Genomic DNA, 25,136 nt, shown 5'->3' with positions numbered 1-25,136 from the left:
GCTTTATTTCTCGGGTCACTTTAAGGGCTGGTGTTTAGAGTGACAAAGCCTGAATTAACATCAGACCACAGCAGGAGAATTCCAGTTTCCTCAAAAAACAAGTTTCCCTATAATGTCAGCGTTCTTTGACAGCTGGAGCCAAATGTTCTCATACAGGCAGGTTTGTTTTTATGAGCGTTTTACTGTAATGTTGGAGAGCGACTTTCAGGTGATCATGATGTCATGATGCAAACACACACACACACAGGTATCTGCAGAGAGAAAATGGTAGATGTGGAGTTTCAGTGTGTATGATCACTACCCACTCACACTAAAACACACACACACACACACACACACACACAAGGGTGTACTAAGCTGAGTGGACATTTTGGGGTTAGGGGCACGATGGGCTGACGGCCGCCAGGCTTTGTGCTGCGCTGAGTGAGCTCATTCCAGCCTCCGTAGACAATGGCGGGGGGTTTAGAGGCAGAGAAAGGCGAGTGGCTGACCCCAGAATAGAGCTCCGAGCTGGGGGGACACTCGCCGAGTGACCAACGTCCAGGACAAAGCAGGAGAAATAGTGTACGACACCTGAGCCAACACCTGCACACTGATGGAGCTGGTGGGCATTTACATGTACAAACCTACAAACCTTTTCCATATTTCTGCAAACACAAGACATTGTAACATCTACATTTAGATTGAGTAGATATTTAAGAGGTAAGCACGAGAGCAGAGACAAACACAAATAATGTGTTGTAGCTACAGTATGTGGCCAACGACATGCATGATATTCATTTAGGAATAATAAAGGATAAGCTGCACAGACAATGGAGAATTACAATCTTTTAAAAAAAAACAATAGAAATTCTTTATACTTTTAGAATCACTGTGTGCGCAAATGTTATTTTCTGAGCAGTTCTCGACATAACGATGGTCATATACTTGCTCCCTGCTCCTTTCTGATCATGGAATGTGCAAAACAAACAACAACAACTGCATTTACTATTTGTTTTTGGTTCCTCGATGCATGAATGAATGAAAAAATCGATATATGACAATGACTGGAATTCATTTGTGACTAATTGAAGACAAATATTGATTTTTTTTAAATGGCATGACTCACATTTACAGGAACTTTTTAATACGAGATGGTCATTTTGCTCATCAGGTGTCTCGCCAAAGGGTTTATGGATTAATATTCCCAGTCCCTAAACTGTCTGTCTGTAAGGTCATCCTCAAATGTATTAAAATATTGAGGTAAAATCAAGCCTCAGTGTATCAAAGCTGTAGAGAACAAGGATAGGTGATGTGAATGAATGTGAGACATGACGGTGGAATCTGATCACACAGTCGAGGGGTTTGAATGTTTTGTTTCACATTAAAAACAATTTGGGCAATGCCCCCCGTCGGCCTCTGATAATTGGACACTATGAGGGTAATTTGGATAAGAACGGGCAGCTCTGTGTCTCCGCTTGTCCAAAAAACATCATGTGATGCTCGGCGAGGAGGAGACGAGGACAGAACCGGGGCCAAAGGCCAGCAGTGGGCCTATTGTCCTGGACCCAGCCTGGTACGGCCTGAGTGCCAGTGAGTGGTACCAGGCTAAGACAACAGATCTCATTCAATCTGTGTTCCTGTGTGCAGCTGCTGGATGGTGGGGTGGTGGAATAATAATAGAGGCCTTGTTTTAGCTGGCTCACCCCATTCCTGCCTCCAGATCCCTCAATTTCACATCTGGAGCTGTTTGCCCCCACACCTCAAAGAGCTCAATAATCACACACTCTCTCTGAGGCTTGTTCCATGACACCAGAAACAATCTCCAAATCCACCAGGGACTAAAACGGCTTGTGAGTAATTAAGGAGAAATTTGTTTTTCAGTCTGTCTGCTGGGCATGGAAGTGTTTTGAATGTTCTTCATGGGCTTCACAAATGTATTTCTTCTAAAAAAAAAAACCTTCACTAACTCTTAACATGAAAAGACAGACTTTTCTTAACACGTGTACATCATTTAAACACAGGTCTCACCTTGAGGTTGGTGTGCAGGGCAGACTCTGGAGGGTAAACGATGAAGTGGCGTAGCGTGAAACCGAAACCCTGGGAGTTCTTATGGAGAACCAGCGTCCGGGGACCTTTCCAGCCCAAGCTGACCCCCTCCCTTCCCGGCCGGGTCGCCATCGGCGGCCGAGGGTTGTCACCACCTGAGGAGACACCATCCCTCCGGCCCCTCGCCTACGAAAACAGAGAGAAAAGAGAGATTCAGTGAGATTGAGATGGATTTTATAGACATTTTTGTTGTTTGATTAGATGAAAAATGTTGAATAAAATAAAAACCAGACCACAGAGGTCAACAGAAACAAGTACAAGATGCAGAGACGGACAAAAAGTCACACATTTTGTATACATTTATGATCTAATGACTTTTCAAAAAGTGATAAACTGTATTTTCCATTGATTAGCACCAATACTTAAGTTTCCAGACCTAACACACGTATGATTACCACTATACTACTATATTCCAATGCAAGGATGAGAACATGAAGATATGAATTAGGGCTGCATGAAATTAATCAAAACTTGTGTTTCAATAACGATTATGGCCCCAAACGATGAGAAAAATAAATTAAGAACGAGGGCCAACTTTATTCTGAAAATAATGCTTTTACTGTTGGCAAAAATACAACACAGGCATTTTAGTGGAAACACGGGTTAAACACACAGCGTGAATAAAGATATATATGTAATAACTTATGGTTATTTTATGGCCCTGCGATGGACTGGCGAACTGCTCCCCCCCGTGACCCTCTGGTGGAGGATAAAGCGGTAGATGAAGGATGGATTATTTTAAGGTAAATTCAAAAGGTTCATTCAAAATTTCATGTTTAAAATGTGCAATAATTTCCATTTGTTTCAAGTACAAGTCTTACTTTAACCCAAATAATCATGATTATAATTTTTTCCATAATTGAGGAGCCCTACTTTGAATAGTTTCTAACATGATGTCTATGTCTTGCATTTTTTCTTCTTTAAAACAATTAAATTGTAGCCTTTGTTAATTACACTGTTTCAAAAGGCAAATGAATTGATCAGTGACAGCCTCCTTCATCTGTTGTGTACATGACAAGCTTTTTCCACTGAGTCCTGAATGCAGCTCAGGACCAGGTTAGTCCTTCATGTCACCCACATTTAAAACAACAGTCCACAAACACACTTGTGGGGGAGTCCACTATCAGGAAGGGCCGTGTCTAGACAGGGGCCGCAAAGGCAGTAGAGAATGTGGGGATTCACTGGTTCCTGCTCGCGCTGACCTCATTCTTATCAGGTAGGGAATCCAAACTCAGAGCTCAGAGAATAAAAGGCTGATTTCCACCCGCTCTCTAAATATCTCATTCCTGCTGCTGAGTAAATAAGCCCGGGCCAGCTCAGCTGACAGGAACACGCGAGAACTGTCACCTTCCTGCTGCCCCACCAGTCCACATCTGTCAGTCAAACACAATCACCTGACCAAACAGGCATGAGCAGCGAGGAGGAGGAGGAGGAGGAGGAGGAGGAGGAGGAGGAGGAATCTTCACGTCACCTCAGAGGTCAGGTCTGTTGTGGTTCAGTTTGTCATGTGCTGCATGTTCACAATCAAACTTCTCTTCATAAAAACTGAACCCTGTGACCTCCTCACTTAAAGTAGCAGTTCAGAAAAATGGCAAAAGGCAGCATTAGAATAATCTATCAACCAAGTCTATCAATCAATAAGCCTTTAACACACAATCACTGCAGGGTCACAGACACTCATTTATGAACACAAACACTGAAAACGTGACTAAATGACTTGCATTTTCATCTTTAACACAACTGTCAAAGTAGTAAAACCAGAAACTGTTGAAAACAAAAGTGTTTCATTAACGTTTAGCCGACACAATTAGTCGATAAATTGGTCAGACTCCATTTCACTAATGCAGTAAATATTCAAGTTTCAGTCCATTTTCAATACAACCATTTTATCTTCTCAACTGTGAATATTTTACACGGCTAAATATGAACAATATTTATGCGTTTATATCTTTGATATTTAACAATTACTCTCTTAAATGTGAATATTTGCTAGTTCTTAAATCAGTGATACTGCTGTGAGAAAGATGTTTTCCAGTCCCAAGCTGAGATTTATAGACATATGACGTGTATGTCCGACACATAACAAAGATCCAAATTATACGTTTACGTTGCACTCTCGAGGAAAAGTCGTCATTCTTATCGGCTCTCACATCTTTTAGACACTAAAACACATCAACTCTGAAATCACCGAAGCTATAAATCCACAAAAGAAGCATCTTCACAGTCCATGCAGACATGAGCGTGCATGTCACTATGACACCGGCGTGTTTCCCTTCATGTAATTCAGACATAATAAACAAGTTTTTGCTGCAGGTCATGGTAATACATACACAAATTAGGTACACACAGGTTTAAACAGGAGTCTCTTAATGATACAGATTTAACATTTAACTCAATAAAATGACCAACACACCAATCTTCAAACATACTCCATGTTTCACTTCCTGCTACACTAGGGGTCTGCAACCTGCGGCTCTGGAGCCACATGTGGCGATAAATGAAAGTGTTTTAATACGTTGAGCGTCTAAGTAAAATGCAATATAACTGCACGTGTGTGAAAATACGGCGAGCCTTCTTCATGTACACATTACTTCATTCATGAAGAAGTAGCACATTTAGAGTTCCTGTCCATCCCATAACACCTATACCAGGCAGGTTTTCTGAAGCATAAAACTACATAAAATCCATGAGCTTTTCATTTCATTCATTCGCCACAAACAATGGAAGGATTTGGTCTATATAATTCTGTGTTTTATTTTTCTTATCCACTTTATAATAGGGACGGGAATCGGTATCAGTATCGGTACTGGTCAAAATCCCTGTATCGGATATCAGACAGATAAAATGTAGAATCTGATACAATCATAAACTCCTGTACAGTATATTGCATGCTTCATTTTGCACACACTTTGTTTATTTCTACTTTTCAGGAGAACAATATTTGTGACATAGTTGGAGAATTATGTCTTTGAAATGACTCAAAAAATGTGTCACTAACAGCTTCAAATGGTCTAAAATGACTGTATCGGGATAATATCTGTATCGGTAGATACTCATGTTTTCGATATCGGTATCGGACACAAAAAAGTGGTATCAGGACATCCCTACTTTAAAGAGGTTGAGTCTAAACAGCAATGAGAAATCAACTGTAAATGCTATAGTATATCTGTATAAAAACCTTTATACATGTTATTATCTTATAATAGGTTTTGCGGCTCCAGATTAAATTTTCTTTTCATCCTAAATGTTGCAGACCCCTGTTCCACACACACACACACACACGGCCTGGCAGGCCTGCATGTACGTGGCCACACAACAAGAGGAAGTGGCGGACTGGAGGCAGGAAGTGGGGTAACACTGCAGAGTGGGATAACCAGGCGCTCGTATAAATATAGCCGCTTACTTCTACTCCTCTTTCTGCTTCCTACGTGTGATGGAAATCCACACGTTCTGACATTTACCGCACATTTTCCTTCCTCCTCGACGTCCATGCTCCAAGTTTGGACATATTATCATTGATGCATCCTTCTGCATATTCTGAGTTTGCATGTGCACGCCACATTTGCGACAGCACGGAGAGCGTTGCGATCCATAAATCCACACGACACTCTAGTAGTAGTGTGTCAGTCTAAACAATGTAAAGTAAACCCTGCTATTTTTCTTTATAGGTATGCAATGACAGCCATTATGTGGCATGAAAGCAGCAACAAAAAAAGAAAAAAAAGGAGGGTGAGGAAGGCGGAGGAGTGTTTTGGGGGTGTTAAATTAAAACAATAACGAAAAAGAAAAGGCCAAGAGAGTTCGGCGACAAAGAGGAAATGAAAGAGGGTGAGCGGAGGAAGACACAGGGTGAATTCCTCACAGGGAGCGGTTTGGCTCGGACAAGTCGAGACACAGACACTGGCAGAGGAGGGAGCAAGGAGAGAGTGAATGAGAGGAGAAGGGATGAGGAGGACGAAGAGGAGGAGGAGGAGTATCGGGCCTCAGCAAGAGACAGGCTCCAGCACGCCGGTTTCGACCACATGGCCCCTCCCAGCGCTGGGAATACCAAACCCTGTGATTACCCAAAACACACAGGGGCTGATTGGGTCTCTGAGCCAGCACCGTTTCCCACTCAGCCACTCTGGCCTGTGTGGGACGAGTGTTCCTGCTCGGGCCAGTCTGCCCAGTCCTGCAGTCGACGTGAAGCCAGAAAAACACCTCTGCTGCGTGTTTGTCATCTCCACACAACTGATTTGTCAGCGACCACTTACGGTTTCACCCTGACAGCGAAAGAAAAGCCGATCCAAACTTGCTGACAAGCTCCAGCCTCTTGAGGCAGTTGGACGTCCAGTCAAACCAAAAAAGCCACTAGGAAAATTTTCCTGTGGTTTTCAGTCTAAACTTGACTTCCTGTAAAGGCTTGGAGACACAGACACGGGGAAACCTTGCTCTTGTTTAGCAGAGAGAAGAAGACATTTGGCATTTCCTGCGCTCCTTTAAGGCGCTTTTATTCTACATAAAAATGGGGACGAGTTTGTCTGTGTCGAAGCTAATTGTGATAATAAACGTGGAATGTTCTTCTGAAAGAGCCCTGGGGGATCCCATCACCACCTGAGGATGTCATTAAACACATGCAAAAAGGCCACACTGGAAACCACTGAATATGCAGAGGCAGCCTGTGATGCCACTCGACAGTTTCTTTCTTTGAATGGCTGTTTGGAGGGTGTAGCAGAGTGCTTTGACAACACACACACATCGGCAGCTGCTTCCCTGCGGTTTTCTTTTCTCCTTTTGATCTTAATTAAGCATCATGTCATTGAGATGCATGAATGAGGAGATAATAAAACAGTGGCTACAGCAGAGAGTGTGAATCTTTGGCATCTCCAGCTGAAATCCTGCAGGTTTTGCTAAAATATGTTGATATTATATCATAATCACTGGTGACAGCGTACGTGTTAGCGCGCACACACACACACACACACACACTCTAAACTCTTCACTCCATCCAGAGGTAAAGCACATACGCTGGAATGCAGAGCCTGCCCGGGGAGCCCAGCTCTGCTAAAACCCCCAGCGGGGCAGAACAATAATGCTCTTTTAAACAGCTGAGAGCTGCAACCTGTTTGAAAAGTGGAGCTTTACGGCCGTTACAAACAAACGCTGACAAGCCTTTAATCCTGACGGCCGTAGCTGTCCAGACCCTGAGCTGACGACAGGAGAGGGACGGTGACAAGTCCTAATAAATCCTCTAGACCAGGGCTGTCCAAACTTTGATAGATTAACAGTAAAAGTTGCAAATGCACTGTTTTGTAATTATTTTATTTTCATTGTCAAAATTATCATTTTATAAATGGTAATGTAACCACGCAGGAGTGAACAGAATAAAAAAATCGGTCTTTCTTCTGCAGTCAGATAACAAAATATGAGATGAACGCATGAACCCAGGACTCTGGTTTTGGACCAAGGACGATTGTCTGTCCCAGTCCGTCTCTGGCCATAAATAATCCGTTATAAAACCGAAGCTGCGGGCCATACAAAATCTGACCTGAGGACCGCGATTGGCCCGCGGTCCTGACTTTGGACATGCCTGCTCCAGACTCACCGGCCATACAGGTGGAACGCTGCACCCCTGCTGCAGGTCTGAATGCATCCTGTGTGAGCTGGTCCATGATGTGTGTCTGCATATCCAGCTGTTCCCTCAACACAATGAAAAAAAACATACACTCTTCTCGCTTTTGAAAACCGAGGATTCAAAAACAGAGACGTGACGCGGTGCTGCTTCAAACCCTGTACGTCCCTCTGTACTTTACATTTATTCACCATGAATGTAGCTCTGTGTGCGTGTATTTGCATGCATCTCTGTCAATATCAGTACGATGTGTGTGTGTGTGTGTGTGTGTGTGTGTACAAAAACCAGTCCAACACCATTGTCAGATCAACTAGGACATCAGGTAGTGGTGATGCAACCAAACAGGGTTTTCTACTTGGAACAGCAAAACATATTGTACTCGTCTTTGTTTCACTGAAACCTGCTTCACTGCCAACAACGCCAGTTAGAATATTTTATACATGTGAGGATCCTTTCAGCTACTTTGATTTAAGTCCTGGTTTGAGGCAGAAGAAGAAGAAGAAGAAGAAGAAGGAGGAGGAGGAGGAGGAGGAGGAGGAGGAGGAGGAGGGGCTGAAGTTTTAGAATAACTTTTACAGGATGATTGGTAGCTCAGTGGGCAGAGGCATGTAGTGCATGACGTGGGTTCAGTCTGGTTGGGGACTTTTTAATCCTCAAAAGTGCCACAGAAATGCTCAGCAAATGATGGCTTGTGTGTTGACAATGGCAGTTGTGACCAAAATGTTTCCCCTGTTTTTCCATTTTTTTCTTCATCTTCTGACATGAATTAAAGTGATCCTGGCATCTGAGGGACTTCTTTGATAGGCTTGTGAAGCCGCAGGTAATGCAACACTGGAAACATGGTTTGCATTAGGTTTTAGAATAAGCCTTTTCATATAGATTTTAGTGGGGCATAGAATTAGATGTCACTAAGTGTTACACAATGGATGTTTTAAATAAATAAATACACAAAAGCCACAGGAAATAAATCACAAAAGCCATGATGTAACGTAGGAAGAAAGCATAACGCACAGCTGTGACCACGTGGTCGTGAGCAAGTTCAGAAACGGGGCAACTTGACATCATCGTCAGGGGACGGTGACAACTGTGTTTCCTCCTGACTTCTAATGAGTTTGTCCCCAGAAATAAACACACTACACAGTACTACACAGTGTGTGTGTGTGTGTTTGTCCCAGCTGTGTGCATACAGTCATCCCCCCCCCCCCCACACATTCCTGATTGTGGCATTTTTTTTAACTGTGTCAGTGGGTTTTGGGGGGCGCTGGACGCAACCAGGAAAAAAGTGGAAGTAATATTCCACATAAACGCTCACAGTGAAAATGAGATCATGATGGGAAGCGGTGCCCTGAATTCTGAGGACATTTCAGGTGGGGGTGGGGGGGGAATAACAATCGCACTCACTGAAGCAGCCTCCCCCTCCTTCATCTGTCTTTAGCTACTAATTAGAAACACCTCCAAGGAAGGAAAGGGTCCACACACACACACACACACACACACACAGAGGAATATAGATAAATGTTGTAACAAATGACCCATTTAAGGGCAATTTCATGTCTTCAGTGTGTGGCTCGACGACTCTTTGGATAATTGATAACTGTGTGAGAAACTTAATGACTGGTTTCACCGTTTACTGTATGACGTTAAAAAACTTTTGTTTTTTGATAATTGGTAACTTAGTTTGGGTGGATTTAAAAAAACAAAAAAAAACAGTTCTCTAAAATGTTGACAGTAAACAAGTCAGACATTAGAGGACACCAATATTTTGAGATTCTTGGCTCGACTGACTGAAAAAATGACTGATAAACAAATCAAAAAAGTGACAATTATCTGCACGCCACCTTCAATGCGTCACTCAGAGTTGTCAGAAGACAGTGTGAGCTACGTGTGAATTAATTCTAAATTATTTGTAAAGGCGACTGTTTGCCTTGTGTTGATAACTGACATGACCGCTGACTGTTGACACACCGCTCAACCAGATGACATTAGAACACGACGCGTCACGTGTGTCTACACTCAACAGAGCGAGACAAGAGTCTGAAATTAGAGCACTTACAGTAATAACCTGAGTGACCTCAAAAGTGTTTTTGCTGGAATCTAAAAAAGTGTTGAGCGCCAAACAGAAACAGCCTGGAGGCGACACAACTGCCGGCACGGAAACACTGAGAGGTTTAAGGAACTGTCAACATCTGGGCGGTTAACTCTTCAAACAATGGGTACAGTTACACGGTCACTTTGTTGACATGCATGACTGACAAATCCAGAGCACGGCGGTTTGTGTGCGGGACCTTTTCCTGCTGAAGTCGCTCGCATTTCACTGACAAACCGAGATGAGAGCGCTACATTTGATACCGCGTAAGTGCGTCAATCAATCGTAGACTTGTCATCAGAGAGTGAAGCATGGTTTTCACGACTGTATCTGAAAAACTGAAACTCCTGTTAACTGTTATTCGGGATTTGGACGCTGAATATTTGGGGGAATATTTCCTCATTTTCTGACATTATGCCATTTTATCTAGAAGTAACTCAACTCAATCAACTGGTTTCTTTAACTTCCACTCAAGAGGAATTTTACCAATCTTTAAATGTTCAGTCATATTGCTCAGCCTTAAGCTCACACCTAAAAAATCAAAGACTCCATATCCAACCACAACATGAAGATGGATGTCCTCTCCTTACCATGGGCTGAAGAGCGCTCTTGCTCTGCCCAGTGGGCAGCACGGTGGGAGGTGGGGCCGGCAGTGGCACAGGGCCGGGGCTGCCGCGCAGGACTGCCACCCAGATGCAGCGAGGTTCCGGGGAGCTGCAGTCCACACCCACCGGGTTCTGGAAGCTCCAGTCGGACCCGGTCGGCGCAGGACACGGGAGCATGGCAGCGGGCATCGGGGCACGGCGTTTGCTCAGATCCGCATCCCTCGGCGCCCACATGGGCTGCTCACGCACTCAGGTAAACCACGACGCGGTCTTACGAGTACAGGAGATACAATCGCGCAAACGTGGAGGTTCTAGTGAAGCTTGCAATTCTCCCTCTGGGATCCTCTGGTCATTGACCCAGCACCGCCCGCCTCATGGCTCCAGTCCACCGAGCCTCTGGAAAGTTTAATCCCACAAGTTCCACATCAGAGCTCGACACTCCTGACCTCCCGAGAATCAGTTCTCCATGAGTCTAAACACACTCTCTCGGAGGAGGCGGCTCAGTCCAGAGGAAGCAGAAGGCAGGATCCTGGGCAGCAGATGGAGGAGTGTGTGTGGCACTGGGATCAGAGGTAGGTCTGGTTTCACTACAGACACACACACAGAAAACAACTGACAGCAGCCCTCCTGGTGGTGGTGGTGGTGTCCGGTGATGTTCTACATAAAAAGCCACTCTGTCCAGCCCCAAAACTGTCCCAGAGGGCTGGAGCCTCTGTCTCTCCTCCCTCCCTCTGCTCTCTCTCTCTCTCTCTCTCTCTCTCTCTCTCTTCACTTCCACCCTCCCTCTGTATCTTCAGAGCCAAACAAATCCTCTCATCTCACTCTCATCTCTATCCCGTACTCTGACCCTCTTTATCCCGGCGAGCATCAGACGTGTCATCCCTCATGCTGTGTCTCCCTTTTCTCCTTTGTTTTCAGTTCTTTCTGTTGCTTGGTCCAAACAATCTCTCCATCCAAGAGTCACCAGTAAACAAACAGCTGTGTACGGTAGAAGACTTCAATGATAAAGTCTTCTAAAAAGGAGAATATCTATATATTATAGGCTGCTCCCGCTGATAAATCCACTGTAGACCTCTACACAGGAGGCCTGTAGGCTGCATGTGTGTGTGTGTGTGTGTGTGTGTGTGTGTAAATGACACAAACACAGATTCCGGCACTAAACTCCACAAAAGCCGGCCCTGCCTCTGGTGTCCCCACCTCCAGTCAGACGGGGGAGGCAAACAACACACACACACACACACACACACAAAAAGAGAAAGAGGCCAATTTCCAGCACAAAAGAGAAAAGAAAACATTTGCCTGGCTGCTATGTTGGCTGTTTCCCTCCCTTTCTTTTCTGCTTGAGAGCAGGGGGAAATATACAGGAGGGAAGATGATAATGAAAGGACAACATGGGAAAAAAGCAGGAGGAAGAGAAACAGGCATTCTCAAAATAAAACATCTGCTACTGGATGTCAACATGACCCGTTTTCGTCAAAGCTGTACTCCCTCTCACTGTCTCTCACACACACACACACACACACACACACCTAAAGACCACACCACTAAATCAGGTGACCTGCCTCTTTGTCCGGTCGCCTGCACAGCAGAGTTCTCACCAAACAGCCAGGCGCCCGGGATCCGCAGGAGAGCGGCAGACAGGTGACCATGTTGTTGCAGACGAGCGACTTCACCGCTGAAATGCCTCACATCCGTTACCAGTGAGGTTAGACAGGTTTCACCTGCCACACGGCGGGGCAAGTACCAACATGACTGGAGAGGACCAACATCCCCACAGAGACTGTACCCTCTGGATATGCTGCGCTTTGTCTGCCACAACACACGCACACACACTGCAGGCTCGTGACAGCTGTGATATAAAGCGTGATTTATGATGTGAGCGTCTAATTTATTGGTTTGTTCTTCCAGTTTATTTAAAATCATATCAGCACATTTTACAGGGTTTGTTGGCAGGAATTGAATGTTAATGTACGATTAACGCAGAGGTCAGCGCAAAGGGTCAAATAAGCCAGGAGACGTATTCTCATCCTTTCATGTATGTAGAGGAGGAAAGGGTTCGTTCCAGTCGTCACTTTGAGATGTTACTGATTCTGTTTCATCTTTTTTTATTAAAAAAACAAATTCAAAATAGAAAATGAAACCTTCCAACATTAGATTTCCTCCTGAGCTGTGGTTTTTGGAGGATTTGCACGTCACTGAGAAGATTATTCTGAAGCTGCGGACACAAATAAATCCTGGTATTATTTCTACGGTGAAAAATAAAAACAAACTTAGCAAAAAATGGAACTGTAAAACTGAAAAAGTAAGCATGTGAGGAGCATAGATGAGCATGAGGGAAAAAATTTGCTTTTTCTTGAAGGTTTATGAACCACTTTCATTTTTTTCTGGGTTGTTGTCATGGTAATCAACACTGGATTTAAAAAAAACAACTTAATACCATAGGTTTTGCAGTCCATACATCATATTTATTGTGACACTAAAGACAACTCTTCAAACTGTTTCAAAGAAAATGCTGGATCCTGCACTTACCATAAAGCAAATTAAGAGTAAACTTTGTGGTTTGCGCCAGTGTTTTTAAACGGCCATGTTCTCAGATTTGACATCACTATAAGGTTTCTGATTTCCAGAGCTCACAGCCAACAGTCAACAGCAGTTTATCTGCTTCTCGTCACACCAGAACATAAGGCTGTGCTGCAAAAACCTTTGAGCATATTGAACAGATTTAGTATTAGATTCACAGGTAATGAAATCGATAAAAAAGACATTTCCTATTTCAGAAAATCTGACTTTATATGAACTTTTCTGCAAAAAAAGAAAAAAAAGAGCACACTCTAGGTTCAGGTGGAGCTGGTCAGCACATGCACACACTTTGACTAATACACACACATACTGTTTCCCCTGTGCACGCACATACACAAAAGCACATGCCACATGTCCCACTGAGTCACATCTACACTATAAATACACTATGGCTATGTAATTAGGGTTGTTCATAAAATCAGAGGACTGTGTGTGGGGGGGTTTTCTCTTCTCTCTCTGTGGTTCAGAGCAGCAGAACCTCTGGGTTTTTCGACGCAGCAGCACCAGGCAGAACCGCCCTGCAGCGAGATGAGTGGAGTGCAACACCGGTGAGGACGCAGGAGGAGGAGGAGGAGGTCCACACGGACAAAAACACACCCATGATGTGACGCGGTGATGAAATCAAAGGTGGCCAGTGCTCAGAGCAGCAGCTGGATCATCCATCCATTCATTCATTCATCTTCTACCGCTTTATCCTCCACATGAGGGGGAAGCTTTGCCAATCTCAGCTGACATAGGGCGATAGGCGGGGTCACCCCCTGGACAGTTCGCCAGTCCATCGCAGGGACACGTAGAGACAAACAACCACCCACTCTCATACTCAGTCAACTTAGAGTGTCCAATTTACCCAATCCCCCCACACACGGGGAGAACATGCAAACGGCATGCAGAAAGAGCCTTGTTCCAACCGGGTCGTGCTAACCACTACACCACTGAGTGTGGACCGAGGATTTAATAGTTTTTATTTATATGAGTTAGTTTTATGTATGGAGTTTTTGTCAGGTGCAAGATCCCAAAAGGTCATAATAAGTATTGTGTGTCATAAACACCCAACAAAAGATGCCTTTTTTCACCCTTAGTGCGCACATGGCACAGATCTGTGATGCAGGTGCACCCTCGGTAAATTGCCGTGGTAATAATAATAATAATAATACTACACAACTCCTTATATTATAAAATAATAAAATACACCTCAGATGAACCCAAAAGGCTTATGTATGAAATAAATGAACAAAGACGTAAAAAGAAGTAAATTTCAGTTAGTTTTGTAAACACACAATTCATTTTGAGTTGGTTATCTTTCTTTTTTTTAACGATAATGTCAATTTTCATTTCGTTAACGATAATAACCTCAATAACTCTTCCTCCTTTCTCATGAACGACGGAGAAGAAGAGGAGGAAAGGTTGAGAAAACAAAAGAAATGGACAAAAAAGGCATTAAGTTACAGTTTACATGGAGGACAAACAGTCACACATGAGCAGCTGTGACAATAGCACACCTCCCACCAGTGACCCAGTGTTTGGCTGAGACGTGTCCCGGCAGGCAGACATGTCTCACATGCATGTGGGTCTCATGTACATCGTCACCGAACGCATACCTCTCTTATCAGACCTGGAACTGTCTCACTGCAGAGTAAACGCGCGCTGTTGCACCCTGGAGAAGGCGCAGGCATCATATTAGCAATATCATTTTTATTGTTATTATTATCATCATCATCCTCATCATCGTCATCTGACAGCACAAAGCTCTTGGAAGTCAGGAAACCCAAGGCGGACACGCGCTGCTAATCTCTGAGGAGCGACGCCTCGTTGCCTCCTGTCTCTGATAACAAACGTCAGTTGAAAGTGAAAGGGTGAGGGTGAGGGTGAGGCGATGCAGGAGAGGAGCAGCGCACGGATGCCTGCCTAACAGACAGATTCAACTGGTGATATGTTTTAATCCCCTTTACTCTCGTGACATGACCACAGGCCCGACAGATTATCGCACAGAAGCCTTAAGAAGCCAAAGTTGAATTCCTTTGTGCTGCTCTGACACATTAAAGCACAGGGCTGTGAGGAGGACTGGGCAGGAACTACACAGGAAGGAGAGGAGTGAAGAGTTTCAGACTGTTGAATGATATTTTCAGTGGTATGTCACAAACAAAACTGGCTGCAGACACAATCATGGGGTTGTTTTTTTCCTCCCTCTAAACCACAGGCTGCAACAATTTGCAAAAAGCTCTCACACAGGAGGAAATGCAGGGTTGATACTCTCAATTTAACTCCTTAAAAGTAACCAAACAGATGAGACTTCACTCTTGAGGTAAAATGTCCTCAGCTCACAGTGGGAATCCTGTCCCCTGCTGGCAAGAGAAGCACAACAACCGACACTGAATCCTGACTCAGACGTGTGGCACGGGAGTTCAAATATGTCGCATCAGCGGCCACACGTACCGGTGTCATCACACGCTGCTGCTAAAAACTGAAAAAGGGGACGCAAGATGAGCCATGTGCAACACGACGGAAACAAGACAGACTAGAAATGGCATCAAAAGCAGACTTTGCTAAGTTAGGGTAAATTAGTTAGAACGTATGTAGTTTACATCACTAAATTTAAAGGAAAATTTGCTTAAAACCTTGACGTAGAGACTGGATATCATTTTAGATTTGGTGCCGATATGAAAAATTCAACTTCATCGTTTCACTTTTTTTAGTTTAACTCTACAATGACTTTTGCAGACACACAGATCATTGATCACAAATTTTAACATCTGCATTTTATCCTCATGCTACTATTTAACCTTTATTTAACCAGGTGAAAGACTTAGTGAGATCGAGATTTCATTTGCAAACAACACATTAACGTAAAGCAGTGGATTGAAAGTGACAGTGAAAGAGCAGCGAGTTGTGAGTGCAGAAACTATTTTATGAAACTATTTATGAATCTATTTTAAGCTGATTTTAATGAATTTAGTGTTTTCAATAGATGAAGACCGCAATAACATGTGGAATTAGAAAGGTTTCCTTGGATTAAAAATCAATTAAAACAAACAGGCCTCAGAAAGTGATGATGCTTTGATTGAAGTATTAAAGTGAGAAATGTGCAGCGATGGACTCAGTCTCTCCGTCTAGACCAAACACTGCCCTGTAATCTGCACAAGTGGATTCTGCAAAAGCAGACGCTTGGACGTGAAAAAGGACGCTGTTGTTTTAAGCAGGTTAATTTTAACTTTAATCTCCGGCAAATCCCCCCCATGCCGCACAGAACCTATAGGCCTATTTGACTGCATTAAGAGTGCAGTGTAGTTAGCACACTGCAGCCACTAGAGGGCAGCCACGACACGACGTCTGACAGCAGATGGGTGGGGTAAATCACAGAGGGCACTGGGACACAGGCCACAGAGCTGAGGGTGGGGATTCACAGTCAGTGCAGCCACATACAGTTTTGAACGCAGTGGCTGGCAATCGGGGCGGCGTGTGAGCGAGCGCAAGATGTCGACCTGTAAGCTGTTTTCCCTTTGCTCCGACGTCTGCTCCGCTAATGGGAAAACATCAGAGCCGCAGTCTGGAGGACAGCGATCAGGAGATCACAGGGGTCACACCTGCTGTGAGCTTTGAGGTGGAAACAGCCTCGAGAAGTGCAGAGATGAGAGCAGGTGCAGGCTGCGAGGAGCCGGGTGGTCACTCACCTCCACCTCCACCTCCACCTCCCTCTCTACCTGACTGCAACAACAACAAAAACAATGCTCACTCGTGCAGACCAGACAATTAAAGCAGCCCACCTGACCATGTGTTCCTCCAAAGTAATGCATTATGCATGCATTCTTTACATGTGCCTACAAATGTGAATGTGTGTGTGTGTGTGTTGCATTGCAACCACATGAGGTCAGAACATGTGAGCTGTGTCAGCATGGAAACACTTAGCTGGACCCAAACTATTGGAAACATATTTGAAATATATTAGGTTCACCATTATGTCACCGCTTCACGCATCCAAGGGCCCAGAAAAAAAGAGGATATTATAAATGACAAGTAATTTAAAAAATTTGATATTATAAATGACAATTCATTAAAAAAAGAGGATTATAAATGACAATTCATTAAAAAAAGAGGATCTTATAAATGACAATTCATTAAACGTCTTGACGAATCCTCCGCAGCTATTACTTTTTTAAACATCAGTTTCTTTGACAATATTGTCTATTGACGCATTGTTTGGTCTTGGCAAAAGAAAAAGTCCCACAGACTTTTCGATAAACACAAAAGTGAAATCGTCACATATATTATTCATCATCATAATCCTACTATCGCTGCAGAAAATCTAAAAGCTGCAAGTGTTTTTGGCGTCTCGATTACATTCCTGTTTCAGCTTGATGTGAAGCTGCGGCTTCTTAATTGTCGACGCAAATTACAAAAACCATCAGCTTCGAACACAAACTGCTAGTTTGATGATAACAAATGACTTAAATTATTCACAGTTGAAGGTTTTAGACTTTCTAGAAAAGCAACAAAATCAGAGGCCACTTAATATCAAGTTATTCCTGTATGCTTTTGTTTAATTAAAAGATTCATTTTGCACCAAAGATACGTTTATATTGTGAACTATTTATCGCTCCATATCAAAACAAACGCTTTTATTTTCAAATTATGTGAAATATCATCATAAATATTGTGATTTTGATGTCCTGTTCTCAAAAATAAATACTTTTTTCCACTTCACTGACCCCATCCTGACCAAACTAGACACTCAGTGGCCCCCAAGGTCATTTTCATTTGAGACCCTTGTTACTAAAAGCACTTTGGTGGTGAGAAGCAATCTTATGACGTAGCATTAACTGCACGACAAGAATTCGCCAGTATTTTGGGAACTTTAAAGGGGATTTTCGTCCATAAATCCAAATATAACAAAGATGAGGTGAATATAAGAATATTTCCACATAACCACATGAAGAACATGCCACCAAGAGACACAACAGCACGTTTGGGATATTAAAAATGTTATTGGCTGACTGTGGGGTACTGAAGTGTCTACATTATCCATGCTACATCTGCCACAGGGGAACGTGGGATACATGAGTCAGCGCTGGCCTCTCCGCCACAGCCGAAGACAGAGAGACAGAGGTGAGAGAAGCAGAACAGATGTTAGAAAGCCAACACCAAGGGGGGTGGGGGGAATAAAAAATGAGGTGATTTAAAGTGGAGAGAGTTGGAGGAGGAGGAGGAGGGGAGCTATATATTCCAGCTATATCACACATATGCACATATTCACTTATACATATGCTCTAATTACCTCCCATACATACATCTGTGAGTGAGAATCTCCGTTTGGCTGAAGAGGCATCAGCAGATCACGGCAACACACATACGCTGCCATGCGTGACACTCACATTCAGAGCAGGAACCTTTATCCTCTCGTATGTTTGTGAATTATTAAATATGCTGTTCTACTTGCGTGACATGAATGTGTGTTGGCACTTGGAAGAGGATCTATATGTGCAGTATGAGCCTGTTTGGCGACGTTTCAGAGTTGAAAGACACTTAAAGGCAATATGTAGGGCTGCAACTAACCATTATTTTCATAATCAACTAATCTGTTGACTCTTTTCTCGATTAATCGAGTACTTGTTTGGTCCACGAAATGTGAGAAAATGTGTCCACAAACCAACATAATTCAGTTTTAATTATTTCTTTCTTACATGGAGCTAAGAAACCCAAAAATATTGACATTTAAATCGAATAACCGTTGCAGTTCTAATCTTATCATATGTCAGACTGAATGCGTTTCAGAGAGAGAGAGAGAGAGAGAGAGAGAACCACAGCTAGACCCAGTTTCCCGGCACTAAGTGGAGAGACGTGCTCCAGTTTAACCTCATTAGCAGGGAGTGTCTCCTCCGTTTCTCAGTTGATTTGCCTTCCTCATGTTCAGCTCATGTAAAAAATAAAGACTAAAATGACAAAATATCTGCCAAAAATATAAAAAAAATACCATGCTACAATCAAATATGAACTATGACATATTAATGTTAACGTTCATGAGAATAACCACATGACATACCATCAAATTATTAACAAATCTGTATTCTAATACAAGAATGAGAACTTCTATAGGTGTTTATGAATTTCCATTTCCAAAAAACCCCCGCAGTTTGATATGATGCTTATAACATCATCTAAATTGTGACCTTTGACCTTAAATATTTGCTAATATGCAATGTACTTCATATACATTTTGATTTTGATTTGAAAGAGATTCAGCTGTATCGGCCACAGACATTAATATTAATAATAAAGCCCTTTCTTTTTCTCAAAAACAACCACGTGTCTTGCTTCCGTGAGTTTTAAAGCGAAGATATTTCCTCTTATTTGAAAAAAAACAAAGTTCCGCTGTCAGACAGAAGACGATATATTGGACGGATATCCAGACAGATCCCAACAAAACCAGCGCATAACTAATACTGGAGATTTGAGGTTAACACTAATGTCACGACCATAAAAGAAGAAGAAGCCACAATTATTAATATAGGAAATAAAAAAAAAAAGCAAGGTGACGTCAAATCATACACGTACATCAAAGATCGTACATCTGCTGAAGCTGAAGTCTAGAATAATAACAGCTCCAACTCTTTTATTACGACGTGAAGTGAGAAGTTTCTACCGAACGCAGCTTTTCTTCTCGCAGCTCGTAAAGCCTTCGTCTCCAAACCCGTCGTCATCCTCACCACCGTCGCCGTCACTCGTTACCAATCACTGTCACGCTGACAGTTGCCATGAGAACCAACAAGGCTCCTCTGTTCAGAGCCTGAGAAAAACTCCTGCAGCGAGACGAGTTTGACGGCGCGAGCATTTACGCTCATTACAGCTGCAAAATTGGTTTTCACAGGTGAATTCTTCTGAGTGCGAAAGTTCAACAAAAACTCCCTCGAACTGTAAACCAGACGACGCATTCAAGATTATTCAAGCGCTGATGAAGCGCAGCAGTGGATATGAACAGAGATCATGTTTATATTCTCATGTCTTGCTTGTTTCCGGGCAGCTGTTGGTTACATCTGAATAAAAGGACCTGAAACACCAAAGTCACACAAGATAACACAAGTGAACAGCAGTGGATCAACAACTCAGAGAGCAGGTAAACTTACGTAAAAAAAAATGCCGTCAAATGACAAGAAAAGCTGCAAATATTTTCATAATCTTAAAATATGGCAGACTTACATAGGCATGAATTTTACCAGGTAAGTTTCAGTGTGTAAGAATTAGTGACACCCAATGGTGAGACTGCAGCCCTCGCTTTCCCAAACACATCAGGGAACTGATGTAGGAAGCCTCTGCCTTGAAAACTCACTCTGGCAGACATGATGGAGGCCCTTATGTGAAATTACATATAAATATTTTCATTATAAAGAGATTATTAGTGCAGTATACAGTGTTCAATTTCTGCCAATAAACCCTTGTAAAAGTTTAAAAGGAAGTTATTCGTTTTAACTTCTTTCCCTCCCTGGCAACCATGTCAATACTAGAGTGAGTGTCCAGTAGGGGAGGGGGGAAAAAGATCAATACAGTGTAATATGGCAATATTCCACGAGGCAATATGATATTGCTTTTGAGACGCCAAGCATCGATATTTCTGAGTACATCATTTTTTTAACTGATGTTACAATAAACAGGGATGGCACGATACCACTTTTTTGTGTCCGATTGCACAAATTTGAGTATCTAATGATATCGTTATCAGTCAGACACAGCCATTTTAGACCTTTTCAAATATGAAGCTGTTAACAACACTAGTTCAAAAACTAAATTCTCCAGCTGTGTGACAAAGAAAAAATAAGAAGCCCACGACATGACTCAGCTAAAATCCTCTTAATTGTAAATACGTAGGACTTTTGGATTGTAACGGATTTTACATCTGATTCCAGTGACCAATATCGGACTGATACCAATACTGAGTATCGTATCAGCTCATCAATATAAATAAACCTTAAACTTCTTGTGGATTAGCATTGAAAAAAAATCAATGGATGTTTCAGTCTCCCACCCCGTGGTGTCCAGGTCCCAGGCTGGTTCATGGACATGTCAGTGCAGTTAATACCTCAATAATTCATACAACACTTGGAGAGAAAACGTCAGCCTCCCTTATAAATACACAACTTTCCTCTCTGTGCCACCACGAGGCCGTGCAGCCTCGGTGGCTGCGTTTCGTCAGGTAAACGTCCAGCTGCACTTTCTCTTCAATGAGATACATGTGTGTCCTCGATGTGTTTATACCATATATACACGCGGGGGCCGATGACGACACCTGGCAAAGAGCTAACCCGACTCTCCTTGCACTGTACCCCCACCACCGCCACCGCCTCCACCCCTCTCCCCCTCCTCTGCACTGACCACAACCGCTGAGAGCAATCAGGGCGTCGTGTCTGAGCTCCGCTGCCATAAGAGCGTGCTGTGCTCCCCCCCTCCCCCCTTCTTCCTACTTTTTATGCATCTTGCTCTTTTCTTCTCTTTCTCTCCTGGTTGTTTTCAGAAGCAGGCCTCAGCAGCAGAAAACCACAGGGCTCCATTTGGCCTCCAAACACTCTCCACCCAACCCCCCCTTTGTCTGCGTCTCAGTGAAGGACGGCCTTACTCTACTCGGGAACACCCCCCCCCCCCCTCTTTTTTTCAGCTGCTTCCCTCCCCCCTCCACGAGCCCAGATGTGTATATTTAGCTCATCCCTGCCTCTGTGTAATTACACGATGAAAATTATAAGTTTGCGATGCGAAGATGACGTTGTCGCTCTCCTTGGCAGAAGCCGTACGCAAGCTTGCATCTCTGCCTCGAGTCCTGACACCAGGCAGAGGGCCAAGCATTCGGGGCGTGTCGCAGTCGATGCTGAGCCAGGGAGAAGAAGAAGAAAATAAGGCGGAGTGAGCAGGAAGGCAGAAAGGAGCTCATGTTGGCACGTTAATGACCGATTGTCAGTCGATTCATTGCCGTTAAGAAATGAACCAATTAAGAATTTATTAAGTGACCGAAAACATCTGTTTCCTTTTGTCTGTGTGTGCTGTTTTTTGGACCTCACGGATACGACACACACGTCACAATTAGAAGAAGCCACTTGATCCGTACGGGAAACCCAGTTTGTTCTACGCTTGTGCAAAGTGTGGCTACTTCCTGTCCAGTACTTTCAGGGATAAAGGGTTTCTTCTTTTGTTTTACCGCAGGTGGCAACCACTACTCTCCTAAAACAATAGCAGTAACAAGAAGTAACAGCACTTCATTGGTATGTAGAACTAGTCTGGTTCATCTGGACATGTGGAAACACATCCGAAGCCAAGATAGAAGATGTGGCTTCTTAGCTACACCTTTGCCAGGACAAAGCACCACAACTCAGGCAGAGAACAGCGCGGATACATCCAGGATGCTAGAACTTTAACAAAGGAGAATAAGATATATGACACGATACATGATACATGGTCCACGATACCAATAATATCACAATACAAGGACTTTGTGATAATGTTGCAGGACAATCATATAGCGAAACATGATGATCTCTGTCTAAGTGAAGAAAACCAAACGTGTATCTATTCACAACACAGAGACCAAAGTGCATAAATTCTATGTATCAAATGTGGATGGAGCATCTCTTAACGTAGCTTTCTCCACCATTATCTCGCTGTAAACTCTGTTTACTTCTTTTAATTAAAGAAGTTAATTAAAACATCGATATTGGCCCTGGCACATCGATTAGCATATTCCATGAGGATGGACGACGATATATGACCAAATCAATATTTTGACCCAGCCCCGAACACTGAAGCTAAAAACAAACTTCCTCTGTGACAAACTCTCTCCTGTAGATGTAAACACTGATGACCAGGGGAAAGTTCAAGCCAACACAAATAATGTGCTGCTAATGTCCAAAGTTAAAAGAATGTAGAGAGGGAAAAAGTCAAAATTCATTGTCAACAGTTAACCAAAATGCAAGACATTTGCAGCCCTGAAGCCCCGAGTGTTTACTGGAGCAAGTGAGTTGCTGCGTGTTCCTCAAACAGCCCTGGAGTTTCCATTTGAGCTCATCTGGTTTTTACATTCCTGCCATGCACCACCACTCAAACCACGCTGAGGAAGTCCACCATCACTCCATTCCACTCAGCACAGTATCACACAGGCCCGCGAGTCTAAAAGCGGAGCCTCGGCTGCGAAGGAGCCATTTGGTGAAGTCTCAGAGCGGCAGCCAGGGAAAAGTTTAATTTCATTAGGAACACTCGTCTCTTTGGGTTTTACAGACCGATTCTAATCTTCTGGAAATCTGGTGTCTTTTATTTAACCACACTTTTTTCTGTATCTGCATTAAAAGAGAAAAATATCCCAAAAGATTGTGTTTGTGGCTATATGTGAAGCTATATAAATAAAATTGACTTAACTTGACTTGACTATCCATTCAACCTGTACATTTAAAGTATGAATTCAGTAGATGGTGTTGAGGAGGGTTACTGTAGTAAAGTATAGAATATGCAGCTTTTTCAAGCCTGAACTCACAGCTCAAATCCCAGCTGACGTCAGCCCTTCCTACATGTTCAAACTTTTGTCTCTGTACCATCCCTCCCACGTTTTAACCCTCATGACCCTCAGGCAGGTTCACACACTGACCTTTTAACCTTTAGACAGATGGTGCCACTGGACAAACGGGCAAGCACACAACATAATCAATTACTGCGTGAGCGTCAAAAGAAGAAAAAAAATCTAATCTCTCCTCCTGTAAAATCTTAATATTCCTAACGAAAATTTAACCTGAGAGCATGTGACACAAATGCCAAGAAAACTGAACATGAGCTCCTTTTCTCACACTGATGAACCAAAGATTAAACCCTAACTCTTTCTGGCCTTTGTCCTCCTCCTTCTCCTCCTCCTCCACCTCCTCCTGTCTTCGTCATTCCCAAGTGGCACAAAGATGGTTTACAGATACCGGGTGCGATGTTTTGAATACAGAAGGATCGGCCCACACTATCGTTATATCTGCTCCTTCCTGTTGACACACTACAGGCTGTAAAATCCAGGGCGTCTCTGGAGGACAGAAGATGCTACTGGTGTAAGACTGCACGCTTGTAGCTCAACAACGCTGTTCAGTTGGACAACTGTCCTACAAGCACTGGTGGTTGTGTCCTCCTCCACTAAACTAGGGGGCAGTATTCTCCTTTTCAGCTTATCACTAGTAGACAGTTTCCAGATTAGCATCAAACTATGGACGCACAACATTGGGACAATAATCGATACCAATATATACGTCTTTCCTTTTGCCCGAAATGCAGATGTCACTTAAGTCTCTTCTGTAGTGAAATAAACATAATATGTTTTATATTCACGTCGCAGCAGATGTAGATGCATCAGCTTATTCAGTCACACTGAGACATACCGTATACAAGCTTTGTATGAGAAAAGACTGCGGGCGTTGAAGAAACACCGCTCACCCAATCAGCTGACTGTCATGGGTGGAGCCGGTCTAGCTCCACCCACACTGTACCATTACTCTGGTACCCCAAAGTAAGGGTTCTGCAAAATGGAACAGTTGCCAGTTATTTTGGTACAATTCCTAATGGAAATGCACAAAGTAGTACAAACACTGCTAGAAACACAATCATTTGATATTTTCTAAGGTCATGTAAAAATACCTAATATAGAGTTCCTCTGACACCAGATCTCCTCTAGGAGACGAGATCCATATGCTGAGTTGATGCTAAGTCACTTGCCACTGTCACTTTATATTAGTTGCCATTTAATACCAGCAGCCCAGAGTCTGAAACTGCTCGTCCTGCAGAAATAAACTGTCCTTTGTGGTTCCATGACTTGTATCACCTCTGAAAAGAGAGACAGGTCAGAGTCGAACATGTGGCCTCGAGGGACGATGGGTCTCTTGTCTCTGGGTTTTTGGCCCAGTTGGATGACAGCATAGGTCTGTGACTGTTGACATGTGAGTCACACACACACGTACATATGGTCTCAGTCTGTTTTTAGATGAAAGACTGGCACTGGCACGGCTTAGAGCAAAGAGGAATGCTAACAGCAACATACTGTCCTGTTAGTTTTCATTGTGTAAACTGAGCGAGCAGAGAGTGGATACGCAAGAATCTCACAGTAACAAACCTTTTAAGGAACAAATTACAGAGGAATATGATATACGTGCTGTGCTGGGGATGAGACTTCTGCTCA

General features: G+C 43.2%; 1 protein-coding gene across 8 annotated transcripts in view; it reads right to left on the bottom strand.

Moving 5' to 3' along the window:
• arhgap23a (Rho GTPase activating protein 23a) overlaps positions 1 to 25,136 on the bottom strand; it is a 73,009-nt gene that overhangs the window by 24,285 nt on the left and 23,588 nt on the right. For 3 of the 8 annotated variants that reach the window (XM_058654728.1, XM_058654729.1, XM_058654727.1), the window contains exons 1-2: positions 10,376 to 11,109; positions 2,011 to 2,214 (exon numbers count right to left, since the gene is read on the bottom strand). In XM_058654728.1, the coding sequence (XP_058510711.1) occupies positions 2,011 to 2,214; positions 10,376 to 10,624 (453 nt within the window). In that variant the 5' untranslated portion in view covers positions 10,625 to 11,109. Of the gene's footprint in view, positions 1 to 2,010; positions 2,215 to 7,672; positions 7,970 to 10,375; positions 11,111 to 25,136 lie in introns of those variants that run through there. The other 5 variants (XM_058654733.1, XM_058654730.1, XM_058654725.1 and 2 more) reach the window with 4 other exon arrangements.

Source organism: Solea solea, chromosome 16, assembly GCF_958295425.1.
Source record: "Solea solea chromosome 16, fSolSol10.1, whole genome shotgun sequence".
NCBI classification, from domain to species: Eukaryota; Metazoa; Chordata; class Actinopteri; order Pleuronectiformes; family Soleidae; genus Solea; species Solea solea.
The sequence above is the reverse complement of the archived record's forward strand: the minus strand, read 5'-3'. Positions and strand labels throughout refer to the sequence as shown.